The following is a 24,323-nucleotide window of genomic DNA, read 5'->3' as shown; positions in this document are numbered from 1 at the left end:
CTTCAAGACTGTTGGAAAAGCATTCCAGGTGAAGCTGGTTGAGAGAATGCCAAGAGTGTGCAAAGAGTGACTACTTTGAAGAATCGAAAAAACTACATGATTCCATATGTGTTATTTCATAGTGTTAATGTCTTCAATATTATTGTAGAAAATAGGAACATTATGAAAAACCCTTGAATAATTGTGTGTACAAACTTTTGACTGGTACTGTATGTCCCTCTTTGCCGCACATGACCACACAACTGGGCAGTATTCCAGGTGCGACAAAACTAGGACCTGTCTCGTTGACTGAGATGTCAAGAGAGCTGAACAATGCCTTATCAAGGCCAGACCTCTTCCATTTTAGCAATTATTGAGTCAAAATGTTTTGACCATGACAGCTTGCTTGCTATCTAGGGCCCAGCTGTTTAGTCACCTCAACTTGCTCAATTGGACAAAGTATTCAATAATAAATCTATATTTTAGCTTTGAGCGTGTGATAGTAGCGTATGTCTTTCACCTTGCATTAATTGATTGTGACGTGGGTATTCTTACTGGTTGGAAACTGATCCTGTGTTTGTCCTGGTGTGTGATCACCATCTAGTGGTGGCAATGAGTTACTACATCCAAGTGTCTCCTGAATCTGTCACTGGCAAAAAACACGGGGGAAGAAATGGATGACATCTGAGAGGAAGAGGCGAATAATATATTAAAATTATCTATTATAATGTATAATCTTTGATGGCATGCAGTATTGAATGACATAAAAGTGCTTTGCAAAGTTTGGGCGGTACCATGTGACAAATAGAACACTAAGAATAAAGGAATTCACAGTTACGAAGGGAGAGGGTACACAAATGTTTTTAATGAGTAAATCAAATCAAATGTTTTATTTAACCATTATTTTACTAGGCAAGTTAAGAACAATTTAAAATGTACAATGACGGCATACCCGAAAGCAAAAGGTATCCTGCGGGGACGGGGGCTGGGATTAAAAAATAAAGAATAATATTAAAAAATACAACAAAACACACATCACGAAAAGAGAGACACCACAACACTACATAAAGAGAGACCTAAAACGACAACATAGCATGGCAGCAACACATGGAAACACAGCATGGTATCATGTGACCAATGGTATTTGTTACATGCACCGAATACAGTGAAAATATCATTTACAAGCTCATTCCCAAACGATGCTGAGTTAAATAACAAAATGTTTAAACACATGAGAAATAAAACACACAATAATTAAGTTATATACAGTGTGAACCTCTACCATATCATTGTGCAGGGATACGTGGTGATTGAAGTAGATACAGAATGTACAAGGAGGCAGGGGTAAAGTGTCTATACAGTGGGTGTGTACTGTATGTGTACATGTGTGGTAATGTCCGCTGGGCTCAGACGTCAGTTCAACGTCAAAGCAATTCAGAAATTATAAAACAAAGCTATTTCATTTTGTGAGCATTCCCATTCATGCAATTCCCAGTACACAATGTAACAATATATTTCCCAGTACAGTCAAAGCTGAAGTTGAGCCACGTTCATTTGCCAAACGTTGTCGAACGTTGCAGATAGAAATTCCATGAATAGAGCCTACACATGATTCCTTGTTCTATATTTCAGAAATGCATTTTAATGATTCTACATAATACATTCTATCTGAACGTTCCAAAACGTTGTGTCCTGCTGAACTCGTCCCTGTTTTCTCCTGAACGATATTCCCGCGTAATCTCGCGGTAATGACCGGGTTGACCCTGCCCTATGTCTCGCGCACTCGCAGCTCCATGCTCGGTATATAAAGGAGGACAACGGCGGGTGAAGGACGGCTGGGAAGGCAGAGTCCGTGTTTGTAAATAAGACCGTTAAAATCTGTGTTTTATTTACAAAAGTTATGCCGGCTATTTTTAAGTGTCGTACCCAGTTGTTTTAGGTCGTTTTTAAAATATTTTTTTGCTCTTATTTCTCGCTTGATTTTCGTGTGGTTTTACACTACGCGTAATGGCGAGCTCGGCTAACTCGAATCAAGTGGTAAGGATCATTGGCAGAGGGTAGTCAGTAAGAACTGATGATGGCAAACTGCTAGCTGCCCAAAAAAAGGTTGGCATTTTGAGTGGAAGCATATTAAAAGGGACTTAGGGAGTATTGTTGGCAAACAGTGGATGTTCTCATTAATAAAAATGATAGCCATAAATACAACAATCGGCCATTTTAACCCCTTTTCGAAACCATTTGAATCCTCTGCATTTCTTCAGAATACAGCTGGTGAATGGCGTTGGTAACTTGGGCTAATCAAAGCCAGAAGACAAGTCTTTGGTTAAGTTAACGACATAGCTAGTTAAATAGTAAAATGTGACTTGAGCCTTTTTAATTGCAATGTAGACTAATTTGCAATCTTGGCTACCAGCTAGCTAGCATGCATCAGCCTACATTTGCTGGTGCGTTTCGAGGAATTTTTGGAAATGTGTTTCCTAGTTTAGAAATAGGTCTAGTGTTTAGTAATACCTAACTAGTAAGAATTGTGTTTAGGTATTATTCCTCGAATTCAATGATAGCTAGTAGTTTGCCGCGACGTAAGGTTACAGTTGGAAGCACCTTCTCATCCAATGCGGATGTTAAATTCCAATTTTATCAGAATTCAACTGTCAGCTAGAAAGTATTGCTTGATCATTTCAAATAATGTTCAATGCCTCAGCCCACCATTCCACGAACAAGGCTGCTAACGTCAGCAAGCCGCCCCAAGCCAAATGTCCCGTTTTCTATTAAACATTTTTCTTTCGCTGGCCCCATCTCTAAAATTACATATTAACTCACTAAAATAAAACAATCTAGATACCAGCAATTCAGTTTACATCCATCATTTGAATAGCGACTCCGAGCACCAGGCAATGGTCGCTGACCCCGGCTCGGTAAAATCGCGTCCATGTCTCCTCTCGACGGTTGTGACCCTCCTCCTCTCCGCAGCTCGGTTTTATACAGCCATATTGGCTCTCTAATATAGACTGCCAGTGATGGGAAGGTGCTACTCAACGCTACGTCACCGGCTCTACATATAAACATCAGACCGAGCTTTTTATAGTAGGGAGGGAGACTGAGGTCAACGACAACGGACACCGACGAATAAGGACAGTGACCTCTGTCGCTGTCCATGCGACCATTTTAGTTTGGGGGAATAATGGTCGATTGAAATGTTAGTGTATTTTGTGCATAGCCGATTGAGTTTAACTAGCTCCAACTGATCAGTGTCTTTAGGTTGTTTACGTTTTGAGTATACCATAAATGCCGATTGATTGCGAAACGATTGATGTGTGGTGTTTATGGTGTGAAAGCTCCCGTATGCACATTTGCGGGCTGGTCTTTCGATGATCTGTTAGCTAGGTGCTGCATTGTTGCTGCCAATGCCATGGCTATCATGAAACATCAGTGTTAAATAGATCTAGGTAGGCCAGGGATGGGTAACTGGCGGGCGGCCCAATTTTAATTTAAAAAAAAAAAAAAAAAAATGTAAAAAAACATCTAAATTAATCAGTCGGTCTCAACTTACTGTTGAGATAGAATAAACAAGATGCAATTTTGAAATGTTAGTTGTGCATCAGCAGTCACTCAATCATCTCAAATTAGATCGGAAAATTAGTCTAGCGACCAGGTATCTAAACTTGTAGTAAGCATGGTGGGGCCCATTGATCATCAGTTGTCATATTAAAAACTGCAAACATTTGCCTCCATCCTATGGAAAAATGGGTAGAATTGCAGGAAATTAGCTGTACAACTGCACATTTTATCTCTGCCCCATGGCATGAAATGAGTTATAAAATTGCTAAATCTTCTCTCCGCCCCATTGTAAAACGTATAGAATTGCAGCAGACTTGCTTTAAAACGGCAACATTTTATGGTATGCAGTTTGAATACGTGGGGGGGCTGAAATGTTTTGAATATGTTATGGTATGCAGTTTGAATACGTGCGACTGAAGTTCAAAGGTAGTCAAGCTCTAAATATACATAAAAAAATAATAATAATAACATAAATATTGGATCATTTGTTAGCCGACATTCTTTACCTTGGTGCATTTCAGTTGTCACCATGTGAAATAAATATACTTAAGCAATAATGCAGTTAATGTTAAATAATGCAGCACCCAGCTAACATTTGGCAATAATATGCCGTTGATGGTATATTATGGCCAATATACCACGGCTAAGGGCTGTTCTTATGCAGGATACAGCCATTAGCAGTGGTATATTGGCCATATACTACAAACCCCTGAGGTGCCTTATTGCTTTTATAAACTGGTCACCAAGGTGAGTAGAACAGTAAAAAGTACATCACATGATGAACAGTTCTTGTGCTGACATTGCTTCCAGAGGCAATTTTTGAACTTGGTATTGAGTGTTGCAACCGAGGACATACAATTTTTACGCGCTTCAGCACTCAGTGGTCCCATTCTGCGAGCTTGTGTGGCCTACCAGTTCGTGGCTGAGCCGTTGTTGCTCCTAGACGTTTCCACTTCACAAAAACAGCACTTCCAGTTGACCGTAGCAGCTCTAGCAGGGCAGAAATTTGACGAAATGACTTGTTAGAAAGGTGGCATCCTATGACGGTGCCACATTGAAAGTCACTGAGCTCTTCAATAAGGCCATTCTACTGCCAATATTTGTCTATGGAGATTGCATGGCTGTGTGCTCGATTGTATGCACCTGTCAGCAACAGGTGTGGCTGAAATAGCCAAATCCACTAATTTGAAGGGCTGTCCACATACTTTTGTAAACAGTGCATTCAGAAAGTATTCAGACCTCTTCCCTTTTTCCACATTTTGTTACGTTACAGCCTTATTCTGAAATGGATTAAATAAATTGATTTCCTCATCAATTTACACATAATAATTTGTGTGTAAATTGCACCCCTGTAATGACAAAGCAAAAATAGGTTTTTAAAAACAAATCACATTTACATAAGTATTCAGACCCTTTACTCAGTACTTTGTTGAAGCACCTTTGGCAGTGATTACAGTCTCAAGCCTTCTTGGGTATGACGCTACAAGCTTGGCACACCTGCATTTGGGGAGTTTCTCCCATTCTTCTCTGCAGATCCTCTCAAGCTTTGTCAGCTTGGATGGGGAGGGTCGCTGCATAGCTATTTTCAGGTCTCTCCAGAGATGTCTGATTGGGTTTAAGTCCGGGCTCTGGCTGGGTCACTTAAGAACATTCAGAGTCTTGTCCCTAAGACACTCCTGCGTTGTCTTGGCTGTGCTTAGGGTCGTTGTCCTGTTGGAAGATGAACCTTTGCGCCAATCTGAGGTCCTGAGCGCTCTGGAGCAGGTTTTCATCAAGGTTATCTCTGTACTTTGCTCTGTTCATCTTTCCCTCGATGCTGACTAGTTTCCCAGTCCCTTCCGCTGAAAAACATCCCCACAGCATGATGCTGCCACCACCGTGCTTCACCGTAGGGATGGTTCCATGTTTCCTCCAGATGTGACGCTTGGCATTCAGGCCAAAAGAGTTCAATCTTGGTTTCATCAGACCAGAGAATCTTGTTTCTTATGGTCTGAGAGTCTTTAGGTGCCTTTTGGCAAACTCCAAGCGGGCTGTCATGTGCCTTTTTTTTGGCTTCCGTCTGGTCACTCTACCACAAAGGCCTGATTGGTGGAGTGCTGCAGAGATGGTTGACCTTCTGGAAGGTTCTCCCATCTCCACAGAGGAACTCTGGAGCTCTGTCAGTGACCATCGGGTTCTTGGTCACCTTTGACCAAGGCCTTTCTCCCCCGATTGCTCAGTTTGGCTGGGCAGCCAGCTCTAGGAAGAGTCTTGGTGATTCCAAACTTCTTCCATTTAAGAGGGGTTGATGCTGTGTTCTTGGGGACCTCCAATGCTGCAGAAATGTTTTAGTACCCTTCCCCAGATCTGTGCCTCGACACAATCCTGTCTCTGAGCTCTACGGACAATTCCTTCGACCTCATGGCTTGGATTTTGCTCTGACATGCACTGTCAACTGTGGGACAGGTGTGTGCCTTTTCAAATCATGTCCAATCAATTGAATTTACCACAGGTAGGCTCCAATCAAGTTGTAGAAACATCTACAACTTGATTGGATACACCTGAGCTCAATTTCAAGTCTCATTGCAAAGGGTGTGAATACTTATATAAATAAGATATTTCTGCAAAAAAATCTAAACTTGTTTTCGCTTTGTCATTATAGGGTATTGTGTGTGGATAGAATTTTTTTATTTTTTATTTCATAAATTTTAGAATAAGGCTGTAACGTAAACATGTGGAAAAAGTCAAAGGGTCTGCATACTTTCCAAATGCACTGTATATAGTGTAATTTTTTTGTCATACACGTGCATTCAGGGCTCAAACCACCCAGTTTATAATATACATTAGAGCACTTCTAACAGTACTCTGTATGTTTTCTCAGCCTAAACTGTACAGGTCTGTGATTGAAGATGTTATCAACGAGGTCCGGGAGCTCTTCCTGGATGAGGGGGTGGACGAGCAGGTCCTCATGGAACTCAAAACGGTACAGAACACAGAACTCTTCCTTCTAGTGACATTCCATTCTAGCCATTCTAGAATGTTGTTCTCTCTTGTCTGCGCTAGTGTTAGCTTCCTTTTTGTTGCTCCCATTTGATGTAGTTTCCACTATGATAACCTCTCTGTCCCTGTAGTTTTGTAAAAAGTAGAATAGACAATACAAATGTCAAAATGGTGGTCAACAGTCTACCCTCCATTTTAAAGTTCCCTCTCCTCCCCTCTCCTTTAGCTGTGGGAGAACAAGCTAATGCAGAGTAAGGCAGTGGAGGGCTTCAACACAGAGGAGCAGGCGGCCCTCCAGGCAGCAGCCCAGCAGCAGGCACAACAGGCCCAGCAGGCCACCCAGCAAGCCCAGACACAGCAGCTCCTCCTGCCCCCGCAGCAGCAAGGTGAGTCCCAGGCATCGGCCCTGACACACCGTTTCTGTTGTTCCCGGTACGGCTACATTTCATGTGTTTAGACAGGCAGTCCAATTATTTAATTTTTCACTAATTGGTATTTTGATCAATCACATCAGATCTTTTTCAGAGCTGATCTGATTGTTCAAAAGACACATTATTGGGAAAAAGATCAGAATTGGGCTGCCTGTCTAAACGCAGCCATAATGGGCTGGTTTCCCAGACATAGATTAAGCCTAGTCCTAGACAAAAAATATATAATGTCTAATGGAGATTCTCAATTGATTATGCTTTTAATTCTAGGATCTGGCTTAATCTGTGTCCAGAAGGGTATTTTACCAAGCAGGTTTGAGGAGTTAGCGAGGTAACTTTGGTCAACTCTGAGTTCAACTTGGGTTAACCGTTCAAACGAAAGTGGCTCACCTTTTAAGCCAGGTAAATTTCTATGGCAACGAATCCTTCAGAACTAACCTGCTCCGTGGCAGGCTAACTCACGGCTAACTCCCACTTACCCTGAATGAAATGACTGAGCCACCGGTTGAGGACCAATGAAATCAGATTCCCTCCCTCTTGCAAAGATTGCGTCATCATCCCCTTCATTTGAGGAAGACGACTGATTTTTAAATATTTTATTAATCAGATGTTTTTTTGTGTTTAAATAGTCACGTTAAAACAGTCATGAGAAATGCCTTTTGAGCTTCACACACAGTAAGTTTTGTGTGACTTAATACAATTATTGATAATCATTGTTAAGCACACCAAAGACGGCATTAACGATAATTAATAACATAAAGATGTGTACTTCTAAGAGTCTATATCACCCCATCGCCTGCTGGAATTTACAATATAATTTTTCTTTCATTTCCATGGACTCACCCATGGATTGATGTTTCAGCATTGTTTCAACGAAGAATCTGGTTGTTCGACATGTGCGACTTGCATGCGTGAATGAAAAGCGCTATACAAAAACCAACAGTTCCCTGACACACCTACCTACAGCCCTTTAAAGACACCTACCTACAGCCCTTTAAAGACACCTACCTACAGCCCTTTAAAGACACCTACCTACAGCCCTTTAAAGCCACCTACCTACAGCCCTTTAAAGCCACCTACCTACAGCCCTTTAAAGACACCTACCTACAGCCCTTTAAAGCCACCTACCTACACCCCTTTAAAGCCACCTACCTACACCCAACATTGGGGCGGCAGGGTAGCCTAGTGGTTAGAGCGTTGGACTAGTAACCGAAAGGTTGCAAGTTCAAATATCCGAGCTGACAAGGTAAAAATCTGTCGTTCTGCCCCTGAACAGAAAGTTAACCCACTAGGCCGTCATTAAAAATAAGAATACCTTAGCCCCTTTAAAGCCACCTACCTTAACCCATTTAAAGCCACCTACCTTAGGCCCTTTAAAGCCACCTACCTTAGCCCCTTTAAAGCCACCTACCGTAGCCCATTTAAAGCCACCTACCTTAGCCCATTTAAAGCCTCTGCCCTGCCGGCTAACTCTGTCCACACTCTCATTTATAGGACCGTCTATAACACTTCCCACAATGTATTATATAAAATGTTATGTCCATTAACCCAGGTACAACAGGTCCTTTAAGGTTGCTTAATTCAAAATCCATTTCAATAACTACTTCAAATGGCTATCATATCTGCAAACTATATGATTGAACAACAGCAATGAAGACATTGAAAAGAGAATCCTTTCTCATTCACAGTGACGAGCTGGCAATCGACCCGGCCTACTGTCACCAACGGTAATATTATAACATGATTATTACACACACACACAGTTTGTTCCAAAGCAGCATTTCTAAGGAGCTGTATCATAAATGTATAATTACTGACAAAATGTAATAAATACTGAATACATTTGTATAATTTCTTTCCACAGCACCCCAGCAGCAAGTCATTATGCAGGATCCTAAAATTCTGCAGCATATGAGTGCAACAGGGATGGTGAGTGGAGTAGTGGGTTTGTCTATAGCTGGACCACAGGTATAGGACCAGAGTTTCCCACCATAGGACCCTTGAAGAATTAATTCAAATAAATTATAAAGACATTACGAGTGACAGTTTTTCATTGATGTCATATTTCAATGGCATCTGTAAAGTTATTCACGGTGAAACCACTGCAGACAGATTCCCCCCGGCTGACCTAATGCATGTGTCAATGATGAGAGCCTCACCATTATGAGTGGCTTCCCTTTGAACTCACTCACATGGATTATAGAATAGCTGAGACACACAGACACCTCTACACACAAACACACACACACACACACACACACACACACACACACACACACACACACACACACACACACACACAGTGTAAACGTGAGAGCTGGACCTGTAAACGTGAGAGCTGACCAGGCCAGCTGGAGAACAGATGGATGAGAGAGAGGAGGAGAGGCCACGCAGGAAATAGTTTACTGAGAGCTAAGGATTTTAGACTAGATTACAGAGCAGATAAACCTCGAAGAGCTTTGCACTCGTCTGTCCCCCCACCTCTCTGTATCTCTCTCTCTCTCTCTCTCTCTCTGTGTCTTTCTCGCTCTGTGTCTCTCTCTCTTTCTCTCTCTGTGTCTTTCTCGCTCTGTGTCTCTCTCTCTTTCTCTCTCTGTGTCTTTCTCGCTCTGTGTGTCTCTCTTTCTCTCTGTCTCTTTCTGTGTGTCTCTCTCTTTATCTCTGTGTCTCTCTCTCTTTGTCTCTGTGTCTCTCTCTTTGTTTCTGTGTCTCTCTGTGTCTGTCTCTCTCTCTGTGTCTGTCTCTCTCACTCTGTGTGTTTTTCAGACTAAATAGGAAGTTGTCTCTAGTTTCTTCCTTGTTTCCTCTCCAACCTCTCCCCCACCCACCATCTGGTGTTGTCTTCTCAACTGACACCTGTCTTCTGCACAGAATATAGGATTATTATAGCAAATTGCTAGGTTACATTTTAAAAGCTTCTCCAGGCATTTAAAGCTGAGGAGACTCCATCTCAAACAACCACTCTCTCTCTCTCTCTCTGTGTGTGTGTGTGTGTGTGTGTGTGTGTGTGTGTGTGTGTGTGTGTGTGTGTGTGTGTGTGTGTGTGTGTGTGTGTGTGTGTGTGTGTGTGTGTGTGTGTGTGTGTGTGTGTGTGTGTGTCTGAGTGACTAGGGATACCCATCCCTCCTGTTATTTGCCTGGTTTGTGATGTGTTTTCTCTGTCTGACCTCTAGAATGCAGCAACCACAGCAGCAACCTTGGCCTTACCAACAGGAATCAGTCCCTACCAACAACTCATCACTAGCCAAGGTATATAACATCCCACCAGCTCCAGTCTTGATAATATATTACAACAGTACATATTGATTATAAAATGCAGAAAGATGACTTCACCAAATACCAATTTGTTTTGTTTTTTGTTCTGCCCTGAATTTCTTCTGTCCTTCCCGGGTGATGCACATCAGGCGGCAATTTGTCCCAGAATATGTATCTTAAAACAGTGGACGGTGTGTACAACTTATACTCCCCAAAACATTTAGGAATGACAAACTATTTTTCAGACTTGTTAATATACTTGTTCCTCAACATTCAAAATGTTCTTGATCTGGTCATGGTTTCGCTACTCTGGGTCTTGGGTTTAGTCTCACGAGGTTGGGTCTGAGTCTTGGGGGCTCTGGTCTCCATCTCTCTCTCTCCTCTGATCTCGGGTCAGATCCTGAACATACTCTTCATAGCTCTAAAACGGCACCTCTACCCTGTCCCTGACCCCAGGTCAGATCCTCCAGGTGCTGCGTGCGGCTAACGGGACCCAGTACATTATCCAGCCTCAGCAGCAGATGGTCCTTCAGCAGCAGGTCCTTCCTCAGATGCAGCCTGGCGGTGGGCAGGCCCCCGTCATACAGCAGGTACGCCCCATCACACAGGTAGGTCCTATCACTGTCCTCCCAGTGTGTGTGTAAAAGTTTGAGCTGCCTGGTACAGGTGGAGGCCTCCTGGTGCAGGTGGAGGCTCCCTGGAGTTAGTCCCCCTGGTGTAGGTATAGGTCTCCTGATGCAGGTAGAGGCCTCCTGGTGCAGATATAGGCCTCCTGGTGCAGATATAGGCCTCCTGGTGCAGATATAGGCCTCCTGGTGCAGATATAGGCCTCCTGGTGCAGGTATAGGCCTCCTGGAGCAGGTATAGGCCTCCTGATGCATGTATAAGCCCCCTGGTGCAGGTATAGACCCCCTGGTGCAGGTATAGGCCTCCTGATGCAGGTGTAGGCTCCCTGCAGTTAGACCCCTGGTGCAGGTACTCACAGTTAAACAACATCATGCAGTTAATAGTATTTTCTGAGGCCACTTGCTCACTAACCACGGCCAGAACCCTTGGTCCTGTGTCAGAGCTGTGGTAGATCTGAGTTGGGGTTCATTCAGTTTTCAATTCAACAAGTGCCATTGAAAACGGAATGGTAGATTCAAGTGGTCATTACTGTGTGGGGTGTAATGCCATGTTGCTGTACCCCTCCCCCTCAGGTACTGGCTCCTCTACAGGGAGGCCTTCCCCAGCAGACAGGAGTCATCATCCAGCCTCAACAGGTCATCCTCACTGGGAACAAGGTCCAGCAGAATGCACAGGTCAGACCTTACTCACTAGTCACTACACACGGCGTATTATACAAAGTGTTTATTTTGATAAAATATGCTTTAGTATAGCTATATTCAATTTATTTTTACATTCAGCTCTTGACAAGCTATAGATAGGCAGATGCCAAAAGGGAATTTTTGATGTTATTATACAGACGATCATGATTACTCTGCTGAACACCACATCCCACATTCAACCATCTCTCACTAACCCATCCCTCTCTTCAGGTAATGCAGATGACAGGCCAGCCCGGTCAGGTGCAGCAGATCCAGCAGCAGGTCCAACAAGTTCAACAGGTCCAGGGCGGAGCTGCACCAGGAGGCCCACAGCAACAGCAGCAGACCCAGCAGCAGCAGCCTCCTATGATGCTGCAGGTGGACGGAGCCGGGGACACGTCCTCAGAGGAAGAAGATGAGGAGGAAGAGTATGACGAGGAGGAAGATGAAGAAAAGGAAAAAGATGGAGAGGACGGCCAGGTGGAGGAGGTGGGTAGGACTCTCAATGAGACGAGAGAAAGACGCCAACCTTTCTGAAACCTTTTACCGTAGAATGTTTGTATGAATCTTTTAATCTCATCTGTAAATCGAGGACAGTTTCATTTGATCTTAATCTTAATGATCTTAATCACCAGCCAAGTCTATATTATCCCGACAAATAGTTGAGCTAGCGTAGTTTAGCTTTACATAACAATTATTACATGCATCTATTAATAAGGTTCGTATGTCAGAGTTTATATGTTAGAGCTGCTACAGGATATTACCGTACCAGAGTTTATATGTTAGAGCTGCTACAGGATATTACCGTACCAGGGTTTATATGTTAGAGCTGCTACAGGATATTACCGTACCAGAGTTTATATGTTAGAGCTGCTACAGGATATTACCGTACCAGAGTTTATATGTTAGAGCTGCTACAGGATATTACCGTACCAGAGTTTATATGTTAGAGCTGCTACAGGATATTACCGTACCAGGGTTTATATGTTAGAGCTGCTACAGGATATTACCGTACCAGAGTTTATATGTTAGAGCTGCTACAGGATATTACCGTACCAGAGTTTATATGTTAGAGCTGCTACAGGATATTACCGTACCAGAGTTTATATGTTAGAGCTGCTACAGGATATTACCGTACCAGGGTTTATATGTTAGAGCTGCTACAGGATATTACCGTACCAGAGTTTATATGTTAGAGCTGCTACAGGATATTACCGTACCAGGGTTTATATGTTAGAGCTGCTACAGGATATTACCGTACCAGGGTTTATATGTTAGAGCTGCTACAGGATATTACCGTACCAGGGTTTATATGTTAGAGCTGCTACAGGATATTACCGTACCAGAGTTTATATGTTAGAGCTGCTACAGGATATTACCGTACCAGGGTTTATATGTTAGAGCTGCTACAGGATATTACCGTACCAGGGTTTATATGTTAGAGCTGCTACAGGATATTACCGTACCAGGGTTTATATGTTAGAGCTGCTACAGGATATTACCGTACCAGAGTTTATATGTTAGAGCTGCTACAGGATATTACCGTACCAGAGTTTATATGTTAGAGCTGCTACAGGATATTACCGTACCAGAGTTTATATGTTAGAGCTGCTACAGGATATTACCGTACCAGGGTTTATATGTTAGAGCTGCTACAGGATATTACCGTACCAGGGTTTATATGTTAGAGCTGCTACAGGATATTACCGTACCAGGGTTTATATGTTAGAGCTGCTACAGGATATTACCGTACCAGGGTTTATATGTTAGAGCTGCTACAGGATATTACCGTACCAGGGTTTATATGTTAGAGCTGCTACAGGATATTACCGTACCAGGGTTTATATGTTAGAGCTGCTACAGGATATTACCGTACCAGAGTTTATATGTTAGAGCTGCTACAGGATATTACCGTACCAGGGTTCGCATGTTAGAGCTGCTACAGGATATTACCGTACCAGGGTTTATATGTTAGAGCTGCTACAGGATATTACCGTACCAGAGTTTATATGTTAGAGCTGCTACAGGATATTACCGTACCAGAGTTTATATGTTAGAGCTGCTACAGGATATTACCGTACCAGGGTTTATATGTTAGAGCTGCTACAGGATATTACCGTACCAGAGTTTATATGTTAGAGCTGCTACAGGATATTACCGTACCAGAGTTTATATGTTAGAGCTGCTACAGGATATTACCGTACCAGGGTTTATATGTTAGAGCTGCTACAGGATATTACCGTACCAGAGTTTATATGTTAGAGCTGCTACAGGATATTACCATACCAGGGTTTATATGTTAGAGCTGCTACAGGATATTACCGTACCAGAGTTTATATGTTAGAGCTGCTACAGGATATTACCGTACCAGAGTTTATATGTTAGAGCTGCTACAGGATATTACCGTACCAGAGTTTATATGTTAGAGCTGCTACAGGATATTACCGTACCAGAGTTTATATGTTAGAGCTGCTACAGGATATTACCGTACCAGAGTTTATATGTTAGAGCTGCTACAGGATATTACCGTACCAGAGTTTATATGTTAGAGCTGCTACAGGATATTACCGTACCAGAGTTTATATGTTAGAGCTGCTACAGGATATTACCGTACCAGGGTTTATATGTTAGAGCTGCTACAGGATATTACCGTACCAGAGTTTATATGTTAGAGCTGCTACAGGATATTACCGTACCAGGGTTTATATGTTAGAGCTGCTACAGGATATTACCGTACCAGGGTTTATATGTTAGAGCTGCTACAGGATATTACCGTACCAGGGTTTATATGTTAGAGCTGCTACAGGATATTACCGTACCAGAGTTTATATGTTAGAGCTGCTACAGGATATTACCGTACCAGGGTTTATATGTTAGAGCTGCTACAGGATATTACCGTACCAGGGTTTATATGTTAGAGCTGCTACAGGATATTACCGTACCAGAGTTTATATGTTAGAGCTGCTACAGGATATTACCGTACCAGGGTTTATATGTTAGAGCTGCTACAGGATATTACCGTACCAGGGTTTATATGTTAGAGCTGCTACAGGATATTACCGTACCAGAGTTTATATGTTAGAGCTGCTACAGGATATTACCGTACCAGAGTTTATATGTTAGAGCTGCTACAGGATATTACCGTACCAGGGTTTATATGTTAGCTGCTACAGGATATTACCGTACCAGAGTTTATATGTTAGAGCTGCTACAGGATATTACCGTACCAGAGTTTATATGTTAGAGCTGCTACAGGATATTACCGTACCAGAGTTTATATTTTAGAGCTGCTACAGGATATTACCGTACCAGAGTTTATATGTTAGAGCTGCTACAGGATATTACCGTACCAGGGTTTATATGTTAGAGCTGCTACAGGATATTACCGTACCAGGGTTTATATGTTAGAGCTGCTACAGGATATTACCGTACCAGGGTTTATATGTTAGAGCTGCTACAGGATATTACCGTACCAGGGTTTATATGTTAGAGCTGCTACAGGATATTACCGTACCAGGGTTTATATGTTAGAGCTGCTACAGGATATTACCGTACCAGGGTTTATATGTTAGAGCTGCTACAGGATATTACCGTACCAGAGTTTATATGTTAGAGCTGCTACAGGATATTACCGTACCAGGGTTCGCATGTTAGAGCTGCTACAGGATATTACCGTACCAGGGTTTATATGTTAGAGCTGCTACAGGATATTACCGTACCAGAGTTTATATGTTAGAGCTGCTACAGGATATTACCGTACCAGAGTTTATATGTTAGAGCTGCTACAGGATATTACCGTACCAGGGTTTATATGTTAGAGCTGCTACAGGATATTACCGTACCAGAGTTTATATGTTAGAGCTGCTACAGGATATTACCGTACCAGAGTTTATATGTTAGAGCTGCTACAGGATATTACCGTACCAGGGTTTATATGTTAGAGCTGCTACAGGATATTACCGTACCAGGGTTCGCATGTTAGAGCTGCTACAGGATATTACCGTACCAGAGTTTATATGTTAGAGCTGCTACAGGATATTACCGTACCAGGGTTTATATGTTAGAGCTGCTACAGGATATTACCGTACCAGAGTTTATATGTTAGAGCTGCTACAGGATATTACCGTACCAGAGTTTATATGTTAGAGCTGCTACAGGATATTACCGTACCAGGGTTTATATGTTAGAGCTGCTACAGGATATTACCGTACCAGGGTTTATATGTTAGAGCTGCTACAGGATATTACCGTACCAGGGTTTATATGTTAGAGCTGCTACAGGATATTACCGTACCAGGGTTTATATGTTAGAGCTGCTACAGGATATTACCGTACCAGGGTTTATATGTTAGAGCTGCTACAGGATATTACCGTACCAGGGTTTATATGTTAGAGCTGCTACAGGATATTACCGTACCAGGGTTTATATGTTAGAGCTGCTACAGGATATTACCGTACCAGAGTTTATATGTTAGAGCTGCTACAGGATATTACCGTACCAGAGTTTATATGTTAGAGCTGCTACAGGATATTACCGTACCAGAGTGTATATGTTAGCAGCCAAGTCAAAATTAGAAATTGATGAACAGAATTATAGAACATTACGTAATTATGCAGTTAAATTGAATCGAAAGGGAAAAAAAGTTATTTTACAACAATGCTTTTATTGATTCTAAAAATGATTCTAAAAAGGTATGGAACACAGTTAAGGGCTTACTTGGTACATCTATCTCATCATGCCCATCTAGTGTGGAGGTTGACGGGAGAATAATAACAAAAAAAGCTGATATTGACAATCATTTTGCAGATTTTTTTACACAGAAAATGTAATTACTGAGCAACAATGTAGACATACATTCTTCCAAACAAGCTATTGTCCAATGGATTGATGATCATATTATGAGCAACAAGATCTGCTCTTTTAGTCTGCAAACGGTGTCAGTGGAGGAGGTGTTAAACCTATTGAAGTCATTACCTGATGGTAAATCTACAGGTTATGGTCTTATGGACAATTTTTTGCTTCGCTGGGCTGCTCCCCAGATTGCAGTTCCACTGAGATACATATTTAATTGGTCACTGGAAAAGGGGATGTTTGCAAATGTATGGAAGCATGCGAAACTGTCCTATTCCGAAAGACTGCAAAGAACCCATTACTCCTGCCAATAGTCGACCAATTAGTCTACTCCCTACACTCAGTAAAATATTGGAGGGTATTGTGAGTAGACAAATGTGGGAGTACATGGAAAAGAATGATCTGATTACAGCCAATCAGCATGCTTATCGCAAAAACCATTCCACTACCACTGCATTGGTTGACATGACTGACCAGTGGCTCAATGCTATGGATTATGGCAAGTTTGTGGGTGTACTATTTTTAGATTTCAGTGCAGCATTTGATTTAGTGGATCATGAAATAATTTTGACAAAATTAATGCATTATTATATAAGGAGGTAGCATTGAATTGGGTACAATCATATCTAACTGACAGGAAACAGTCCACCTATATCAATGGTTCATGGGATACAATTAAGTATGGGAGGAGTACAAATTGAAGAAGTGGCAGAAACCAAACTATTGGGAGTGCAGCTAGACAATTGCTTATCATGGTCGTCTCAAATAACTAATCTATGTAAAAAAATATATATATATTAAAACGGCATGCATAATCAGAAGGATAGCTAAATATTTACCAGGAAAAATTCTTCAGCAAATAACACAAGCATTAATTGAGAGTCAGGTGAACTACTGTTCTGTGGTCTGGGGAAATGCATCATCAAGTGAAGTTAGGAGGCTGCAGAATGCACAGAACAAAGCAGCAAGGATTGTTTTAAGGTGGAGATATGGTTCTTCTGTTGCAGTCATGCGCAGTGTTCTTGGTTGGTCATCAATCAACAAGATAATTGAAAAAAACATGCTTATTTTATTTCATAAAATATATCATTTAAAACGGCCAAGTTCTATTCACAACGGTATTCAGTTGGTAAGAGACAGACATTCCGTAAATACTAGGAATAGATTGTCCACCATCTATGCGTTGTCCAGACAGAAAAGAGAAATAGGCAAAAGAACATTTTGATTTAGAGCAATAAAGAAATGGAATAAATTAACTGAGCAAACTAGAAACCTTTCAATATATAAATTTAAACATTATTTTAAAACGATTTAAATATAATACATAGAAATGTTGTGGGACTATAGTAATATTTTTTAGATTGAGTATTTATTGGGTCATTATGTTAGTATATTATGTATGTTTGTAATAGTGTGTTATATGTGAAAATGTGTTTGTATTATAAATTGTATTTTCATGTTTAAGGACTCTTGGAAGATTAGTCCAAATGGGGACTAAAAGAGATCCAAATCAAATAAGGTTGGCTACACTTCCAAGATTACAAGCTAGTTACACTACATGGCCAAAAGTATGTGGACACCCCTTCAAGTTAGTGGATTTGGCTATTTCAGCCACACCCGTTGGTGACCGGTGTATAAAATTGAACACACAGCCATGCAATCTCCATAGACAAACATTGGCAGTAGAATGGCCTTACTGAAGAGCTCAGTGACTTTTAACGTGGCACCGTCATAGGATGCAACCTTTCTAAAAAGTTTGTCAAATTTCTGCCCTGCTAGAGCTGCCCTGGTCAACTGTAAGTGCTGTTATTGTGAAGTGGAAACGTTTAGGAGCAACAACGGCTCAGCTGCGAAGTGGTAGGCCACACAACTCACAGAACAGGATGGCTGAGTTCTGAAGCGCGTAGCGCGTAAAAATTGTCTGTTCTCGGTTGCAACATTCACTACCGACTTCCAAATGGCCTCTGGAAGCAACGTCAGCACAATAACTGTTCGTTGGGAGCTTCATGAAATGGGTTTCCTTGGCCGAGCAGCCGTACACAAGCCTAACAACACCATGCACAATGTCAAGCGTGGGCTGGAGTGGTGTAAAGTTCACCGCCATTGGACTCTGGAGCAGTGGAAATGCATTCTCTGGAGTGATGAATTACTTTTCACCATCTGGCAGTCCGACAGATGAATCTGGGTTTGGTGGATGCCAGGAGAACACTACCTACCCCAGTGCATAGTTGCCAACTGTAGTTTAGTGGAGGAGGAATAGTGGTCTGGGGCTTTTCATGGTTCGTGCCGCTGAGTTCCAGTGAAGGAACATCTTAATACTTCAGCGTACAATGACATTCTAGACGATCCTGTGCTTCCAATTTTGTGGCAGCAGTTTGGAGAAGGCCCTTTCCTGTTTCATCATGACAATGCCCCCGTGCACAAAGCGAGATGCATACAGAAAGAACTTGACTGGCCTGTACAGAGGCATGACCTCAACCCCATCAAACACCTTTGGGATGAATTGGAACGCCGACTGCGAGCCAGGACTAATCGCCCAACATCAGTGCCCGACCTCACTAATGCCTTCGTGGCTGAATAGATGCAAGTCCCCGCAGCAATGTTCCAACATCTAGTGGAAAGCCTTCCCAGAAGAGTGGAGGCTGTTATAGCAACAAAGGGGGGGACCAACTCCATATTACAGGAGCAGGTGTCCACATACTAGTGTACATTGGATGTTTCTCAGACGATCTGATGAGAATCTGAGGAAGCTATGTAACTTGTCACTCTTAACTTAAAAGTGCGTCTCGGCTGATGATGATAAATAAAAATATGAATAATAATTATTAATAGTAGTCGTAGTGGGTAGTACAGGGGCTAAATGAATATAGGGGAAACACTGGATTGAGAGTGAAGGGATAGATACATTATTAACTGTCCCTCTCTCTCTCTCAGGAGCCTCTGAATAGTGAAGATGATGTGAGTGATGAGGAGGACCAAGAACTGTTTGATACAGAGAACGTGGTGGTGTGCCAGTACGACAAGGTAAGATATCTCTAGATTACATTAATGCGTGTGACCCCAGACTTCCTGTATAGGAGAAACCACAGTGAGGAAACCCCAGACTTCCTGTATAGGGGAAACACCACACTTCCTGTATAGGAGAAATCACAGTGAGGAAAACCCACACTTCCTTTATAGGGGAAATCACAGTGAGGAAAACCCACACTTCCTGTATAGGGGAAACCACAGTGAGGAAACCCCACACTTCCTGTATAGGGGACACCCCACACTTCCTGTATAGGGGAAACCATAGTGAGGAAACCCCACGCTGCCTTTATAGGGGAAATCACAGTGAGGAAACCCCACACTTCCTTTATAGGGGACACCCCACACTTCCTGTATAGGGGAAACCATAGTGAGGAAACCCCACACTTCCTGTATAGGGGACACCCCACACTTCCTGTATAGGGGAAACCATAGTGAGGAAACCCCACGCTGCCTTTATAGGGGAAATCACAGTGAGGAAACCCCACACTTCCTTTATAGGGGAAATCACAGTGAGGAAAACCCACACTTCCTGTATAGGGGAAACCACAGTGAGGAAACCCCAGACTTCCTGTATAGGGGAAACCACAGTGAGGAAACCCCACACTTCCTGTATAGGGGAAACCACAGTGAGGAAACCCCAGACGTCCTGTGTGTGTGTGTGTGTGTGTGTGTGTGTGTGTGTGTGTGTTTAGTGAATGTGTGACTGGTATCCCCATCTGCTCCCGTCCTAACCTCCACACTGACACTGTCCCATTGGTTCCTCTCCTCAGAGCCACAGAAGTACACACACACTGTAGTGAGAGAGATAGCCCAGTCTGCTGCCCTCGCCCACATTCCTAATGCCCATTGGTTCCCCCTCAGATCCACAGAAGTAAGAACAAATGGAAGTTCCACCTGAAGGATGGGATCATGAACCTGAACGGCCGAGACTATGTCTTCTCCAAAGCCATCGGGGATGCAGAGTGGTAAAACACACAGCACAAAGTATGCGTCCCAAATAGCACTCTATTACCTATATAGTGCACTACATAGGGAATAGGGTGCCATTTGGAACACAGAAAAATGAACACACAACAACAACAAAAACACCACGAAGGAACTCTGGAACTTTCTGTCAAGTTTGAGAAAGAGACTCATCGATAACTGACCCAGGGAATCATATTTCAGGACCTGGGATGGGTTGGTTTGGGAAGGAAATAAACGTAACACACCACCCAAAACTGTGATACTGACTGATGCACTTCTGTATGAGTGGTATATCTGTATTAACACCCAATACCCTACAAGCCTCCCAAGACGAGACACTGAGGATTTCATGCGGCACGGCCGAGGGATCGAAGGAGAAATCTTCTTAGGTTCTTTGTTTGACTGAATTCGCCTCCATTTTGACCTGACTGTTTTCTCCCACATTTATAGTGGACCAGATATAACCACTGACTTGAGTTGACCCACCCTAAACACTTTATGCCAATAGGTTTGAATCCAGGTCAAAGGTCAGATAAAATATCCAGTGATTGGACAGGGAGTCTTTCGATCCCAGTTGTGTGCCTAGTGATTGGCTAGGAAACCTGTCAGTCAATCCCAGTTTTTTTTCAGTGACTGGGCACCACACAGTGAAGTTGACACCAGTGTATTGAGTTAAGATGGCTGTTTGAAAAAGGCTGACGTTATTAGCTTCATCTGCTTGTAGATCTGGGTCCATGTCACTGATATGATATTCCTGCCACATGTTCTGTTGGTCCATACTAAAAGTGCCCTCCTGTTTATCTAGTTGATAGTGATAGCCACTGTGTTCAGCAGTCTAGCTCCCCTCCTGTTGCTGTTTTAATATTGTTTTATTATGATGAAGACGAACACTAAAGGCAAAAGGATGTTTTTATTTTCTCTGAGAGTGCCGAGTCGAAACATTTCTTCCAGAGTCATATATTTAAATATGTCTCTGATTTCAACCTGTCTGCTTCATGCCCTAATCCTGAAGCATCCTATTGTTGACTGTCGCTTTGTAAAGAATCAACCAATGAATGGATAGATACAATTATTGTAAAAACGTCTTCAAAACACTTATCTGAGAGTTTTACTATTTTGTGGATCCGGTCTTCTGATTCAGTACCCGATCAGTACAGGCAGTGGGAGATTTGCACTGTCAGTGTCAATGTATCGTTCTGTCAGTCAGTGGAGTTTGTCCACTGCCACAACATGCCCAATCCTTCTGGCTTATTTTTCTCCTGTGTCTTTGTGTGTATTTGAGTGTTACTCGTTTGAGGTCTGTCTGAGTTCACTGCTTGATCTTGTCATCAGTTCAATGTTGTTGGAATGGTCACCCACATCCTCTTTCTGACGTTACAGTACAAATGGATCATATTTTTATGATTACATTTTTTTCTTTTTTGTAGGTTTTTGTTGTATTTATTCCTGAAAGCTCAGGCGATGTTATATTTTTGAGAGTAAAAAGAAGACAAGAAGCCGCACCAAACTGTGCTCTTATGACCATAACCATGTGTTGCTTTTCTCCCTATGTTTTTCTGTTGGCTGGACTAGACTCCATGTGCTGTGCTCCACGTCATGACTGCTGTCTGTATGTATAGCGCTGTCTGTGTCTGTCTGTCGTGCACTTTTAATCATGATGATGATTTTATAAAAGTCCTCTTCACGCCAGGTTCAACTGGGGGGTAACTTGGCGTGTGTTCTCTGCAGTTTAATGATTTTTTTTACAGTACCCTTTGCATATTTTTTTTCTCTGAAAGAAGTCAACTGTCTTCAGCTTTTCTTAGTGTCTTTGATTCTGTTTGGGTTTAGTGTATATACACATGGCTGTGCAGTCTGACACAATGGCCCACAAATGAAGTCATTCTGTTGATGAACGCATAACGGAACATTTCAGAGTATGTTCTGGGTCTAGAACAGAGTGGCTTCTAGTTCTAGAACAGAGTGGCTTCTAGTTCTAGAACAGAGTGGCTTCTAGTTCTAGAACAGAGTGGCTTCTAGTTCTAGAACAGAGTGGCTTCTAGTTCTAGAACAGAGTGGCGTCTAGTTCTAGAACAGAGTGGCGTCTAGTTCTAGAACAGAGTGGCGTCTAGTTCTAGAACAGAGTGGCGTCTAGTTCTAGAACAGAGTGGCGTCTAGTTCTAGAACAGAGTGGCTTCTAGTTCTGGAACTCTTGGCTTCTAGTTCTGGAACTCTTGGCTTAGTCAAGCAGTAGCATATGACATAAGCCAGAGCCACTCTTCTGCTCAAGTGGTTTTGGCATAAATGGCTCCTACTCAAGTGGTTTTGGCCATGTATTCCAAAATTATTTTATTGTAGTTCATAATTCCATGTGTTCCAATTCCCTGATGTCATTTCGTACACGTGCCTTTTGGATTTTAATTTGGCTTGCAGCTATCCAAATATATAATGATAAAATAAGCATTTCAAAAGAGGATGTCTCTGGAAACTGTTTTTTTTCATGTACCATGTGTTTCAACTGCTGTTCAAATAACTGTTTGTGAGGGAAATGTATTGTTTGTTTTATAAATCATACAGTTTATTTTTTATTTTAAATCAAATATCTTTGTAAATGACCATAACTTGGAAGGCTGTGCTTTGAATACAACTAATTAGAGAAAGTAGTATTTTATTGAACAGACCCATTGAGTTTTTTGCCTTTGCTAAAAAAATGTATTAAAGTAATATGAAAACTGGTTTGTGTATGGCATTCTTTACTGGGATAGTATAATCGTGACATTTCAGGGGTTTTAAGAATTCCTGATTTTCTTACTTCAGAAAATAAAATAATGAAGGTGAAAGGCGACTACATTTCACACACTTTCTCACAGTTGTGTTGAGATTTCAGATCTGAAATGTCTTACATCTGAAAATATGATCAGATACATTCCTTATACTACTGTGATGAAAATGACCCAGAATCACTTTAGTTTAATCCCCATTTTCCACATTTGGACAGGATAATCTAAATAATTGATGTCAGTCTGCCAGGTGTTGTGGGTGTTGTCCTAACTCCAACCTGGCTGATATACAGGCCCTGTGTTTTAATACGGGTAACGATGAGATGCAACATGTGGTAGTGTTGGGTTCTGAGAATATGAAATATACTTATGTCAATGAGGGAGTGCTGAGGTTTAGAGGGTCTACACCAGAAGTTAATGGTTATAGGAGGAAGGTATATAGTGTGTGCAGTTAAGCTTGGAATGTTTTGAGTGCAGGGAAGCGATCACGTGGCAGGCATTGATAAGGGGAGAGACATGGATTAGTGGTGAAGGGGGTCGAGGTCACGTTAAGGGAGAAAGAAAGGTTTATGGCCGTATTACTTAGTTTCCTGCCTAGCAGTGAAGATACAATGTTTGTACAGATGTGTAGGAGGAGACTCAGCCTTGGAGAAAGGGTTAAATACGAGTGTTTGTGTGGAAATGTTTTTGTCTAATGCAGCTGTATTGATCCTGTGGGAAGAATACACTTGGTTTAAGCTTACATAGTGTCCGTAGAGTTTTTACTCTGAGAATTAGAACCTAACAGTAGTAATGGGACTAGAACCCAGTTAATATAGAGAGCTAGTTCTACCTACTGTAGTTGAATTAGAAGCTCACAGTAGTAATGGGACTAGAACCCAGTTAATATAGAGAGCTAGTTCTACCTACTGTAGTTGAATTAGAAGCTAACAGTAGTAATGGGACTAGAACCCAGTTAATATAGAGAGCTAGTTCTACCTACTGTAGTTGAATGAGAACCTAACAGTAGTAATGGGACTAGAACCCAGTTAATATAGAGAGCTAGTTCTACCTACTGTAGTTGAATTAGAAGCTAACAGTAGTAATGGGACTAGAACCCAGTTAATATAGAGAGCTAGTTCTACCTACTGTAGTTGAATGAGAACCTAACAGTAGTAATGGGACTAGAACCCAGTTAATATAGAGAGCTAGTTCTACCTACTGTAGTTGAA

At 41.9% G+C, this 24,323-nt stretch overlaps 1 protein-coding gene across 7 annotated transcripts; it reads left to right on the top strand.

Annotated features, from left to right (window-relative positions):
• The first annotated feature begins 1,793 nt into the window (after positions 1-1,793).
• Positions 1,794-23,068, top strand: LOC120019183 (transcription initiation factor IIA subunit 1-like). Of its 7 annotated transcripts, none has more exons than XM_038962489.1 (12): positions 1,794-2,016; positions 6,398-6,499; positions 6,743-6,902; positions 8,633-8,671; positions 8,809-8,873; positions 10,118-10,193; positions 10,349-10,390; positions 10,656-10,789; positions 11,399-11,500; positions 11,738-11,995; positions 19,292-19,381; positions 20,249-23,068. In XM_038962489.1, exons 1-12 carry the CDS (start codon positions 1,987-1,989, stop codon positions 20,354-20,356), a joined length of 1,206 nt encoding a protein of 401 aa, XP_038818417.1. In that variant the 5' UTR covers positions 1,794-1,986; the 3' UTR covers positions 20,357-23,068. The 7 variants fall into 7 exon arrangements, with proteins under 7 accessions (XP_038818417.1, XP_038818416.1, XP_038818422.1 ...); XM_038962488.1 differs by having other exon boundaries at positions 10,656-10,807; XM_038962494.1 differs by having other exon boundaries at positions 1,794-2,085; positions 10,656-10,807.
• The last annotated feature ends 1,255 nt before the right edge of the window (positions 23,069-24,323 follow it).

Source organism: Salvelinus namaycush, chromosome 24 (genome assembly GCF_016432855.1).
Source record: "Salvelinus namaycush isolate Seneca chromosome 24, SaNama_1.0, whole genome shotgun sequence".
In the NCBI taxonomy this organism is placed as follows: domain Eukaryota; kingdom Metazoa; phylum Chordata; class Actinopteri; order Salmoniformes; family Salmonidae; genus Salvelinus; species Salvelinus namaycush.
Note: the sequence above shows the minus strand (reverse complement) of the source record. Positions and strands in the feature narration are given on the sequence as shown.

What these genes read in the sequence shown, in the direction of transcription:
- LOC120019183 (XM_038962488.1), top strand. Translation starts at nt 1,987, where the DNA reads ATGGCGAGCTCGGCTAACTCGAATCAAGTG. An exon ending in ATATGAGTGCAACAGGGATG is followed by an intron (nt 8,874 to 10,117) that starts GTGAGTGGAGTA and finishes TCTGACCTCTAG; the next exon opens with AATGCAGCAACCACAGCAGC. An exon ending in AGGTCCAGCAGAATGCACAG is followed by an intron (nt 11,501 to 11,737) that starts GTCAGACCTTAC and finishes CCCTCTCTTCAG; the next exon opens with GTAATGCAGATGACAGGCCA.